The following is a 13723-nucleotide window of genomic DNA, read 5'->3' on the forward strand; positions in this document are numbered from 1 at the left end:
CAGCTGCAGGTGATGGCAGCCCCGGGGGTCACTGAGGTGGCCGCGGGCAGGTCCAGGCAATGGCAGCCCTTGCTCCCCGGCCCGCTTGATTGCTCGTCCCCGACTCGGGGCTGCAGAGGGAATTTGTGTCTCCGCACTTGGGAAGGGCCCCCCTGACCAGAGCCCAGACCCCAGCACACAGGAGAAGGGTCGTGGGGACGGCTCACAGGGGCTTCGGGGCACCCGCACCCTGTGAGCGCAGGTAGGAGTGTGGGGCAGAGGACCACTGCCATGCATGCCACAAAGGCCGACGCAATCTCCCTGCCCTCTTGCCCAGGAGAGAGCAGGACTGCTCCGCTGCTTCCCATGCACCTTCTCGCTTCCTATGTCTTCCCATCCATGCCTGAACCAGAGTCAGAGGTTTTAAACTCCAGTAAAAGTGTTTTCCCACACCAGCTGAGCTGTGTTCACACGCTGTATTCCATGGCCTTGCAGGGAAGTACTTTGGAAGAGGCAGGGGATTTTCTTTTAAAACAGTTGCAATTTAGAGAGTGAAGTTGAGAGAAGGTTTGAATAAATCACTTATTTAGGAAAAAGCAATTTAGAGAGTGAAGTTGAGAGGTTTGAATAAATCACTTATTTAGGAAAAAAAAAAAAGCAGCCACAGTAGCTTTGAATTCCTGTCAAGTTCAGTTTCAAGCACCTCTAAAAGGACTAACAATTTGGAAAAATAAAAGCAATTAGAGAATTTTTTTTTCCTTTTAAAACTTAGAACCACATATGTTCACATTCAAATTTTTAAATCTCACAGCTATTTAAAAACTACAAAACCTTATGGTTACCAGAAAATTACTTTTTCCAGCTCTGTTTCACAGAGCTGGTATGAAGAAGTGTATCAGATAGGCTCAAAACTTTTTTCCCAAGTCATTTGCTTTGGTGAACTATGAGGTCATTGATTCACACAGTTCAGAAACTGTTTGTACGGAACTGGAGAGTTTCCAGCTCTGACACTATACGTTTTCATATCCAACAGCTATAGATCCAAGGTCCTCTCCTGTAGATCTACCAAAGGCAGCGGAGTTACACCAGGCATAAGTTCTCAGTGATCATTTGGATTGCAGCATAGCATAACCACATAGGTTAAGGCCCTGTGACTTGTCTCTATACTAGTAAAAAAAGTGATTCAAGCCTGTTTACCCCCCAAAATAAAGAAGAGTTGTGTGTGATGTTGGTGTCAGGCTAGTAACTAGGTCATAACTTATTAATTGTACACAAAAGCGCTTGCAGACTTCCGTTGTCCATGTTGTTAGCACTCATAAAACATAAGAAACATCAACAGCTGTGGTTATCATCGGTATCTCACTGCCTCTGCTCCAACATACAGTGTTGGCTGGAAGGATCTCTGGAGGTCACAAATCCACCCTCCCACTCAGAGGAGCACCATTGCCAGCACTAGCCAAGGTGCCTACCTAGGTGCTAGCTGGAGTAGCACCAAGGTGTTGAAAACATTCAAGGATAGAGACTCCACAACACCTCTGGCAGCCTGTCCCAGGGCTGCGCCACCCTCTCGGTGAAGAATTTTTTCCTAATGTCCAGCCCTGAATCTCCCAGCCTGTAATTTATGGCTGTTGTCCCTTGTTATATCCAAAGAGAGTCTGGCTCCATCGTCTTCATAACTTACCTTCAGGTACTTGCTGGCTCCCATTAAATCACCCCATCGCCTCCTCTTCACATGACTAAACAAGACCATCTCCCTCAACCTCTCCCCTTAGCTTGTGTGCTGTAGGGTCTCTCATCATCTCGGTAGCCTTCCACTAGACCATGTTCTCAACATCCTTCTTGAACTGGGAGGCTGGAAACTGGAGACAGTATTGCTGGTGGTGCTTCACCAGTGGGGGATAATTATTTTCCTCAACCTATTGGACGTACTTCTGATGTTGCACGGCATGTGGCTTGCTTTATTTTCAAGGAGAGCTCACATTCAGCTTGATGTTCATGTAGCCCCCAGGTCCTTTCCAGCATGGTGGTTTATCAGCCAGCCAGTTCCCAGCCTGTACCAGTGCATGGGGATTTTCTGCTCCACACACAAAACTTGCTCTTTCTCCCTGCTGAACTTCCCGAGGTTTCTGTTGGCTTACTCCAAGTTTATCAAGGCCTCTCTGAATTGAAGTTGTACAAGCCAGGATGTCAACCTCGCTTTCTAGTTTAGTATTGTCTGCAAAATAGTGTGCTAGCCAATAGTAGCAAAAAAATCTCTTAGTGCAATAAATATAGGACCTGTCTTGACAAATAACACTAATTGCAGTCACAAAATGGGAATCTGGGAAAATTATTTTACCACAGTAGAAAACTGCAAACAAATGTAGAAATACAATGCTCTACAGTAGCAGTACAGTTTCTCTCTCCTTTTTAATGTCTCATTTCTCTTCTGGAGAAGAAATACCAGCCTGGCAGTAACCCACATCAGCTCCAGTTTGCCTCATTTCTGCCGTAAGACACAGCATGTCCGTGGCACAATCGCCATCAGCTACTCTGTGCTGGTAGGGTTTTGTCAAGCAGTTTTGTTCACTCTGGCTTGGGAAAAACTCCACAGATGCCACTGGGAAGTACAACGTGATGAAGGTTGAGTAGCATTACCAGATGCCTGCACACCTTCCAGAGGAAACACACCTGGTTTTGTCTGCTTTGGAGGTAAACCAGCCCAGGAGATAGCTCTGTGGACGAGGACCACACAGATTTCTTGGTACTGTATACACAAATTGGGGAACTGTGGTTTAACTGCTCTGTGGAAACCACAGTAAGCTCCACTGTTGCTGATAGTCAGGAATTTAAAATAAAATGCTGGCCGTTAGTAATGCAGCTGTTGCAAAATAAAAGATATTTTACTTATTTGAAGGTTAAATGTTTGCCATTTCTAACAGCAGTAAATGTTTTTGCCTAGCACTTCCCAGCTGGCTTCCTCTTCTACTCTGACTCACTCTGTTTTATCACACTTGAGAAGTACTTAAGCCTAGAGAAGTCTTTGAAGTTATTTGTCAGCTGTCTTGCAAACACAGTTTAAAAGGTACTTGCAAGATATGATTGTATTTTCAGCCACAGCTATCAAGCCAGACATTCTGTCAACCAGGGAAACCCTGTGGAGTTTTTTATCCTAAGAAAACATGATCATCTTCAAAGAGTAGCAGGCTGCTATCTGGTACCAAAATGACACTAAGAATGACTTTGAAATCTCTTCTTCACAAATAGTTGCCATGGTTTCAACACAAGTTTTTGCCAAGTAAGAACCTAAATCCTGTGTGAAAAAGAGTGATAAAAGTTCTGTTCTGTATAAATTGCACACTGTATTTTAGTGTAAAGTTTAAATGCCTGTAATTTTATTACCTAGTGCTTCATATTCAGGATCATGATCTTTCTGCTTGGAAGTTTAAAATTCTGAAATATGACCAGAGGTAACAGATTCAGTTGAAAGTTGATGCCTGCCTTGTTGGATGAACAGCATGTTTCTGCCCGGCTAGAGTTCCACTTGTGACTGTGAGCAGGGTTGGATTAAAACTATCTAAAGTTGACATCTCCAGGTCAAGGCACAGGCATGAACAGATGTGCTGTGCACACTGTGAGTGGAGGATCCTGTCCCGGAACACTCTTTGCCGCCCATTGCAGCACACATCTTTGTTGTTCAGCAGTGTAGACCAGAGCCAAAATCAGAGCAGAAAACTTTCCTACCAAAACCACACGATCCCCAGGCACTTTAACACGTGTGTGTGTACCAGCAAGTCTGAATTTGGCTCTGTGGATATTTGTTGGCAGTTATCATGGATTTCAGTCTTCCTTGGTTTTTGGAGCACGGGACTGCATCTTACACAGCAACAGTGGCAGGGGCAATGATGTGCAACCAGCTCTGATGCTCTCATTTTACCCCGTGAGCATCCCCCAGGCCAGAGGGCAAGGGTTTGTGGTAGAGCTTTTCTTCAAACATCTTCGAACCTCAAGCATCGAGGTGATGTTTCAGGCCAGGAGATAAGACTAGCTCTAGTTTGAAGTAAATCTCCTAAACCACATATAGTCTAGTTATGGGGCTCTCAACACCAATTGCTTTAACAACTTGACCCCCTCCTGTTGTGCTTCATTGCTTGATAATGTAGACATAGCCTTTGAAAGATGTCAGTGTTTGAACACTGTTATTAATACATGGAAGCAATGATAACATTTGTCTTAAAACAGCAGTGTTTAGTTTGGAAATGAAATAATATTAAAAAAATAAAAGGGTAGCTGAATAGTTAGACAGTAAAAAATCACTGTTAAAATGTGAGCACAGTTAATTTAAATAATCCAAAACAATATTTAATAAAATATTATAAATATATTGTAAACATAGTAATATTAATAGCATTACTATCATATTATGCAATGTTATTATATTTAAACAAATTGCTTAGTTTTATTCAAATGAAAGATGAGACACGTAAAAGGTCATGAACATGAATATATCGGACTAGCTAAGAATTCCTCAAGCCTCATAACTGAAATAAAATATTCAGTAGAAGAGATCTAAAAGACATTTCTCCGTTGTACAAGGTTGCACAAAAAGGAAGAGGGAGCAAAGGCACAAATGAGATTCACAAATCTGCCTTTATTGCAGCAAAACTGAGCTAGTGCAGGAATCCAGGATAGACCCAGAAAGTCTTTTCATTTGGAAAATTTTAAAACAAGATCATGGAAAAAAAAAATTACTAAGAATGAGAAAGCAGGGGGGTGGAGTAGAATAAAAACAAAGCAAGGAGCAGAAGTGAGATGCAACAAGCTTAATCAAAGCCTCTATCTGAAAACCCAGTGTTTTTCAAACATTATTGTGTGGTTCATGATCAAATTTCCATCTAAAAAGTGAGAATAATGTTTTCAAAAGCAGCTACTCCTCTAGTGCCTCAGGTGCAATTTTCAGTGCCAATATTTTTTTTCATTTAGAATTCAAATGGAAATGCTGAAAAGAGTTGGCTTAGAGCAAACTAAGGTTTTTTTCCCCCCCTTCTCACTGATATAAAAATAAAACCAAACTTTTAGTGTCAGAGAAGAGTTCCAGACACTCAAAAAACAAACATCCCATTTCATTCACAGATAATTGTAAAAAAAGCAAAGGAAAACAAAGTCTAGCTTCACAAAGTTGTCACTGAGACTCTTCCTTTTTAACAATATTCTGTGTGGTTTAGATACTTCCTTAGAATCTGAGAGCACCAGAAACAAATCCCATCTCCACCTCTTAGGATCACACCTTAGGAAAGATGTGAATTATCAGTCTGAGTTAGCACTGGGAATAAGGAGATCTTTGACTCTGATTTTAAATTATCCATCAGTCCCAGTTCATTTTTTTCACTGTACAATAGAATTCCTGCCTTTAAAAAGACAGTAACACTTGTTTATCCCACAAATGTGCTGGAGGGATGTCTGGGAAGAATTCTGGCAATGAAAACTGTAGGGTAAGTGCTAAGTATTATTAATTTGGAAAAGAATGTGCTACAATTATTCTAGAAGTATGGCAAAGACTGATCATTGAGTTAGATTGTTAAACATGAAGACAGGAAATATCATGCCTACCAACCTGGTCCACCACCTCCTCACTTGATTGTGGGTTGTCATCTCCCTCCCCTGTCACTCCTACTTATAGTTCTCCTCCCCAGGTTGGCCAGGCAAAAGATCACTACTGTGTGTTTCTTGTGCTATCACAGCACTTAGGAAACAATCATGGATCCTTCTAGACAAGGTACAAACACAGCGTTTGCCCCACTTGTTGAGGTGAATCTCATCTCTTCCTAGCAGTTCTTAGTCCTCAAAGAGGGGACATCCCATAGTCATAAAAGTCAACTCCCCATTTTCAGCACCAGCTGTGCAAACAATAGTTGACCTACAGGATCCATCCATTCCTCAAGCCCTACCCCCTCACCAGTAGCATTGAGGAGAAACCACCTGGGCACCTATGTCTTTGACTCACCCTACAGCAATGTAGTCGTGCTTGATACGCTCCATGTCTCCCCTGGCGGTATCGTTGGTGACCACGTGGAAGAGCAGCAGGGAGTAAAAGTCTGAGGCCCAGACAAGACTCGGCATGCTCGACACATCTTCCCAGATCTCAGTCCCTCAACAAACCTCCCCAGACAGCACATTGGGGCAGCAAATAGGAGCTTCCATCTCCCTCAGCAGGGAGTCTCCAACTACTATCACTCTTCACTTCCTCCTGCACGGTTCAGGCTCAGTCAGCTCAGATGCTTTGCTGGAGAGAGCTTCCAGCCTCTCGTCCGCTACCAGAGCACTGCAGCTGGTCTGTAGCTGCAAATGTCACTCCTGTCTCTGGTACCTTCTCCAATCACCCATGACCTTTCAAAGCTATCTTTTGTTCTGCTTTTATACAGTACCTAGAAGGATCCACATTTGTTTCCTAAGTGGTGCTGGTGTGAATAGTTGTAAGATAAAATGCTGGACTAATCAAGCGTGCATCAAACATACAAGGCCAAAGCTAACGAGTACATCGCATCAAAGCCACAGCTAAAGAGCACATCGTGAGAGACAGATAAGTACTAGCAGAAAGCAGAGGAGGACAACCAAAACTGTGGCAAATGGCAGTGATGAGCCAATTTGTGACCATATAAGGAGAAGGGCCCAAAGGTTCAAGACAAGTTCACCTCCTGCAAAGACCACAAGAGACCACGAGAGACCTCCAGAGACCATCTAAGACACCTGAAGATGCTCCTAAGGACTCAAAATGCATGTGTGAAAGACTATGCAAATAGTATAATTAGTTCCTAGAAATATAATGAATATGCATGATTTTTCCAAGAAATTATTATGAATATGCATATCGCAGAACCATATAAGGGACAGTTGATGCAACATACGGTGTGCACGCTAGGAGGAGAGATCCCCCATGCACCCGGCCGAATAAAGTAATGCCTGCTCTTTAATACACCCAGTGTTAAGGAGTTTTATTCCCAATTTTCGGTGACAGTGTGATAATACAAAACAAACTAATGATTATTTGGTATTACTTTGCTGTAACAATGGTTAAGAGCGAGAGTTAAGTGACAGGTTATTTTGGTTTCCATGCTACCTCTGTGGTTCTTTGACACTATGATAACTCTTACATATATAGAGACATAGAGAGAGAGGCTTATTTATGTTAAACTTTTATTAAATCAGGCTAGGTATCAAATCACAAACTCTTGACTTCTGGACTGCTCAGTTTAATGAATGGACTCAGCCTAAGGTATTTTAAGGCATCTCTTCAATTACATCACAATCTTCTGCTGGAACTTTGAATCACTTTGCAACAGAGAAGCCTATGAAAATGTCAAGTTTCACAGCAGCACGTTTTTGTCAGCAAGAACATTTTGTAATCTCTGGATTGTGACATCTTCATCACTGGCTGAAAGGTGGATCAGATTTGGCTACTACAACATCAGATTAAAAAGCAGCATGAGCATATTAATAAAACAGCAACAAACAAAGAGGAAATAGCTCCCTATCCAAGCAGAACTTTCTTCAAAATCTTAGAAATACAGATCTACATTTCCAAAGGCAGCTAGTCATTTTGATGTTTGATCTGACACATCAGAACGGGCTCAGGTCTTCACAGCACTAAAGTTCAGCAATCTGTAAAAAAACAAGATCTGCTCTAAGGATGGATGAGACACCACATAGTGAGCCCCCCAAACCACTAGTCACTTTTAGGGAAAGGCAATAGAAGGGAGAAGCAAAAATAAATGCATTAACTTCAGTAAATTCAGCAACATGGGTATATATATTTTTTTGTTTTTCTCTCTTCTACCTATTTCTCCTACATCTTTTCCCTTCATTTCTTACAGTTTCTATCTCTGCGTTGCTGAACTGTGTTCTCTCTCCAGTTCCCTTCAGGAATTCCCGACCTGTTCTGTGTCTCCTCTTTCATTCCCCTTGTCTGTGCTTCTTCCTTTTCCTTTTGCTGGTGCCTTTCCTTCTGGCACTAAACACAGTAGGCTCATCTTCTCTCTGGAAATCCCTCTTCTTTTTTGTCCATTTCCATAGCCTGTACCTACTCCATCTCCCAATTACTGTATTACCACCTCATTCTTCCTCAGATCCTTTCACAGAAAAGGGTGTGTGAATGGAAAAGGTTTGGTGAGTATAGGAGCTGAAGCCAGATTGCTTCCAGTTTTTCTCCTGTCTTCTATCTTTTCTGCCACCCCTTCTCTCATGGTACCTGCCTATTCCACTGCAAAACAGGCAGTATAGCTAGTGAGGAAAGCACCACTTGTCTCTAGCAGCAGTCCCTGGGAATGAAGGTACATCTAAATTCCCAAAGGAAAACCAACAGATCCCATAAATTTCAGCACCTGAATCAATCTGAATAAACTGCTTTGTTTTAAAGCTGTTCTTTCTTCACGGATCTTAACAGGAAATGGAGGAGATCAGGATCTTTAAAAACTCTGTGTGCCTTCACTAGAAGCCTCAGGTACACGAGTTCAGGCAACGTCTCCAAACTCTGAGGCATTCTTTGGTTGTATTTTCTATGGTGTAGCTAAAATTTTCTTGGTTTAAGTACATGACCAGAAGTGACTGCAGTTAATACTTGGCATAGATTAGGCCTGCTCTATAACCAAAATATTCTTACAAGTAGTAACTCTAGAGTAAAGGCAGCGTGGCAGGTGGTTGTACTGGTTAAACGCTTCTTATACTAGCAATAACTTAATTCATGCTGCTGTTGCAACTAAGATGCCACTATCTCCAGAGCTCACAAGATCAAGATAGGAAGAAAGAAGTGCTAGTCATGCAGCTAGCTGTATTTTTAAACCACTAGCCCCCAAGAACATGGGAAGAAGCTTCGTTTGATGGCAAAATATGCTGAGTTCATATATTCTGCAAGGTCATGGCACTAATGATATTCCTCTTAGAAAGCTAATGAACTTTGTTTCCTTAGGGTTGGAAGCTTTCACCTTTCACTACAAAGTTAAAACATTTCACTGAAAGAGAGAAGGTGGGCACATTGAGAAGACTGTGCTAAAATCCACCAGCTCATAAGGAACAGGTCTGCTCCACAAAAGGCACACTCCACAGACTGTAAAGAAAGAAAATACGTGTCCCAGAGCACCAGCTGACCATTGCAGGCAAATGCTAAAATGCCTGAAATGATACCTAGATCACACTCTGGAGGAGGGCTTTTCCAAACATTTGAATTTGTTAAGTTTGGATGTTAAGAAAGGCAGCTAAGGTTCATTATGTACACAAAACCAACACTCACCACCTATCAGTAGGAAACAAGTGATTAGTCCACACATTTACAAAAGGTTTCAGAAAATGAAATAAGGTGACTCAACACAGCAGTCCTAAACAGATTTCTTATGCAAAGATTTCAAGTCTGTTGGCTACTAACTAAAGGAATAGGTGGGTTAGCTCTGCAGAAAGATGCCCAGAGGTGATAACTATAAGACTATATAGGTAATCGGCAGTCCTGTGAGATGTCTATGAATTTTAAAATAATATTACCCTGCAATTTTAAAATGAGGTGTTATAATGGAAGTTTCTTATTATTGACTCTTACTTTTCATTCCTGCATGCCTTGAGTAGAATTGAGGCTGCAAAAGTAAACCATTTCTGTTCTGTGACACTGGCTTCAGGCTTCCAATGGAGAAATTCTTTTTCACACTCCAAATTCCTTCCACAGCCACTGTTAATAATTTGTGAAAATAATACCATTATAACTGATTACTTCAATTTGTTCTAGATTTAATGTAACTTTTGAAAGACAGTCTCTTTGGTCTAGACAGTAATTAGAAGTAGTTAAGCAGAACACTATAATCTTCCTCCATAGTTAATGAAAAGAGATTGACATCTTCAGAGAGCAATTCAGATTGCTAAAGGTATATGATGCTCCCTGCTGTCTGTAGAACAGCTTAGGACTACTAGGCTCCTAACTGAAGCAGGACGCAGCTGCTCTATAATGTGTAAGAAACAGCAGTAATGCCATCGATGCATCCAGCATGATTTATTGGTCATACTGTAATACCAAATGCTCTCATAAAAAGATAGCAGAACAACACCCACCCCCCAAAAAAAAAAAAAAAAAAAAACAAACAAAAAACCAAAACAAAACCAACACCACCAAAACAAAACAAAAAAGCTAATTTATTTTGTGGAAAGGTTACAATTTACTAACCATCTAATTTATGTAAAACAATAAACTTACTAATAATCTAAACTGTGTAAATCAGTAACCACCCAACCTGACAATTGTTGTTTATCAGAGCCCAGGCCACTTAGGGAGCATCTCTAATTCTCCAAATGTATACAGATGAAAAAGAAACTAGGTACTTGCTGAATATCTGTACACCAGCATCTGTTTGACCTTATTATACATGGCATTGCTATGCTATACATATAACATTATGCTACACATACCATTTATATACTGAGCTTGTTATACACCCATATTATACATTCCTGCAATGAGTATTTTTGTGGTGTTTCTGTATTATCTTTAGTACTTTAAGCCTTTGTAACATATATTTCATTGGGGGACTCCCCAGAAATCATGAGAACATATATGGTAGCATCCATTTATACGATCAGACTGAAATATTCCAGACAATTTTGATCCATTGGCAGATGGATGCAGTGAAATATAGTTGTGTTCAGCTCTTAGTAACATCAGACACATAAGCAGACTGAGCAGACCAATGTTAACATCTGCAACTCAGCTACTTGTCCAGAACCCCTTTACAGTCAATGGGAAAAGAACAGGCACTTTCAGAGCATGACGCATGCAATGGTAGGTATCTAGGACAAGTCAGAAGAACTGCTTTTTCAAAGTGCCTTTTTCTCTCCATTTACTATAAACAGAGCCTACACAAGTCATTCATTTGCAGCTGTGTGCTGTAATTGCCTAAGGAGCCTAATCACAGTAATGGAGTTGCAGGTTCAAATGGTCTTTACATCTGACAGGATACTGATTACATCACCTAACTTATGTACATTTTTGTCTGTGAATCCAACTGCTTTAAATTCATTTTGAGTGAGTTTAGACTTGGGTCTCAATCCTACATAAGAGAAACCAGACTTTTTTCAAAATTTTCCAAATTTGGAAACAAAGGCAAAAATGCCCTTATTACATTTGTGGAGGATGTAATAGGAGATATAGTGATGGGCTTATTCCAACAAAATGCAGCTTTAATATAACCAAGGAATAGCTTTACTCTACAGAAGAGAATGTGGGGCTACAGAATGAGAACTGTGTATTGTGGAGCAAAAGCATCATGGATTTAGGAGTAACAGTCGACAAACAGTTCAAGGTCCTAGTGCTAATGTTAGCTCTAAAATAAGTAGATGATTCTCTCTCTCTACAGGCTACTCGTGATACAAATACTGAAATACCATTATCAGATTTGGTATTCACATTTTAAAAGAAGAGGCAAAACAACTGGTGAGAGTACTTAAAGAGCCAAAACCAAGTATGTGTATATACCTTCTCCGGAAGAAAATCCTGGATACTAAAAAAGGCACTATTACATATCCAAGAAAAGCAAGGAGCTGAATCATGCAAATCCAAATTATTAATCAGGATTTTTTTTTTTTTTTTTAAATACACCAACCACTAGAACAAACTAGTGAGGGAAGCTGTGGAATAACCAGCTTTACTCAGTGGACTCTACAGAGAGGTACCTAATAAAATACAATGGCTTGGCTGATAAAGGCAGTAAGACTTTGCAGTCAACCAGATAAGATGACCTATCCTTAAACATTACAAACTTCTGAAAATTAATTTTCTACAATTAGATTAATAGATCTTATGGCTGCAGGAGACCACCAGCATCATGTAAGTTTTGTCTTATGTGGGTCACATGACATCAGGCTTATTCCTGCACCAAGACTAGCAAATAGCTTGGACCAGGGCTAACCGTTTAAGTGCAAAGTATTTTAAGTGTGTATTAAAAATGGTAAATCTGAGTGATCTTTGTTAAATTGTTCCAGTATTAATGATAGAATCATTAAGGTTGGAAAAGACCTCTAAGATCATCGAGTCCAACCATCAACCCAACACCACCATGCCCACTAAACCATGTCCCTAAGCACCACATCTACACGTCTTTTAAATACTTTCAGGGATGGCGACTCAACCACTTCCCTGGGCAGCCTGGTCCAATGTTTAACCACTCTTTCAGTAAAGAAATTTTTATTAAGTTCTCTTTTTGTTAAAAAATGCTTATTTCTACTCTGATCTTACCTCATTTTCACCTCCAGTTCTCAGAACTTTTAATAGTTTAGCTAGACCGAACACCTTGTTCCTTCTTAGACTTCAGTTTCCTCGTTTGCCTGCTGTAATCAAGTCTCTCCATACCTTTAAACTGCCTAAACAGACTGATTTTCTAATTGCTTTCACTGTTTTCCTGTTCTTTATTTATCAATCTTACCTCAATCCTTTTTTTTCAACACCAGCTTCGGTTTTGAATAGCAGAAGGGGACAAAGTATTCTAATAACTACAGCACTTCTTTCAAAGAAAAAGGTAACAAAACCTCCCTACTGCTTGGCATTTGTTTCTGTTTTATTAAACTGATAGATCATATGGAATTATTCATGTTCTCTATGGTCCTGTAATTTCAGACTATAAAAAAAAAAAAAAGAAATAAAGACTATATGTAATTCTTCTGTTTCTAAATGTTCCCCAAGCTATTACATAAATGTTCTGGGCTGGTCTTTTAAACTAGTAATTTTGCCACAGTTCCTCAAAACTATTTTTCATTTGCCCTGACAAACACTTGCCATTTGCTGATAAAGAGGATTACCTGCAGCTGGATGTTTAACATGGCATGCTTCTTTCCGGTAATAAAGACTATATGTAATTCTTCTGTTTCTAAATGTTCCCCAAGCTATTACATAAATGTTCTGGGCTGGTCTTTTAAACTAGTAATTTTGCCACAGTTCCTCAAAACTATTTTTCATTTGCCCTGACAAACACTTGCCATTTGCTGATAAAGAGGATTACCTGCAGCTGGATGTTTAACATGGCATGCTTCTTTCCGAAAATAAAGCTCCTCTTCAAGTATTTCTTTAACTCTCCTAGATGGCTCAACATATACAAATTTCTTCCCTGTGAGTAAAACATATTACAAAAAAACCCAGTTATTTTAAATCCCCTGAATGCTAACGTGCTTTGCCGAACATAACGTCATTTTATGCTGCTCTAATTCTGTCTTTCATACACTTTAAGACAAATCATTTACAAATATAGTGTTCAGCCAGGCCCTGCTCCCCAACATCAAGCGATTCCTCACGACAGGACCGTGGTGGGTAAATCTGAAAGGGGAGTGCTGGTGGGCTGCAGCGCGGTGAGGGGGCTCTCCCATGGAGGAGCTAAGGCCACCCCAGGGCACTCGAGGAGACGCGGCCACTATCTCTCCCCACGGCGAACAACCCAAGGCAGGGCCGCGTATGGAGGAGGTCTCCAAGGATACGTCCTCGCTGAAAGAGATGTCCAAGGAGCTGATGAGCGATTAGGGCACTTCATGGCGGCAGGGGAGTCCCTGCCTGACAGGGCAGTACCCACACCCCTCCCGTAGTGGGGTGCACGGTGCCGCGGGACCGCCAAGCAAGGTGGACGCGAGGGATCAGTGGGGAGCTGCGGGGGGAAAGGCTCGGCTTCCCCGAGGGGACACCCCGGCGGAGGTGGCAGGGGAGCGGGAAGGGGAACGGAGGCCTCAACGGGCGGGGGGCGGTGAGGCGGGCGCC

The 13723-nt window shown here is 41.2% G+C and overlaps 2 protein-coding genes across 2 annotated transcripts in view; both read right to left on the minus strand.

Moving 5' to 3' along the window:
- Positions 1–6078, minus strand: part of FUT4 (fucosyltransferase 4) — a 7643-nt gene extending 1565 nt beyond the window's left edge. Inside the window, exons 1-2 of the mRNA XM_009282352.1 lie at positions 5963–6078; positions 1818–1831 (exon numbers count right to left, since the gene is read on the minus strand). Coding sequence (XP_009280627.1) covers positions 1818–1831; positions 5963–6078 — 130 coding nt within the window. The remainder of the gene's footprint in view (positions 1–1817; positions 1832–5962) is intronic.
- Positions 6079–7322: 1244 nt separating this feature from the next.
- CUNH11orf97 (chromosome unknown C11orf97 homolog) overlaps positions 7323–13723 on the minus strand; it is a 6717-nt gene continuing 316 nt past the window's right edge. The window contains exons 2-4 of the mRNA XM_009282364.1: positions 12981–13085; positions 9542–9667; positions 7323–7390 (exon numbers count right to left, since the gene is read on the minus strand). Of these exons, the coding sequence (XP_009280639.1) occupies positions 7323–7390; positions 9542–9667; positions 12981–13085 (299 nt within the window). The remainder of the gene's footprint in view (positions 7391–9541; positions 9668–12980; positions 13086–13723) is intronic.

This window comes from Aptenodytes forsteri, unplaced genomic scaffold (genome assembly GCF_000699145.1).
Source record: "Aptenodytes forsteri isolate BGI_AS27 unplaced genomic scaffold, ASM69914v1 Scaffold75, whole genome shotgun sequence".
Taxonomy (NCBI): domain Eukaryota; kingdom Metazoa; phylum Chordata; class Aves; order Sphenisciformes; family Spheniscidae; genus Aptenodytes; species Aptenodytes forsteri.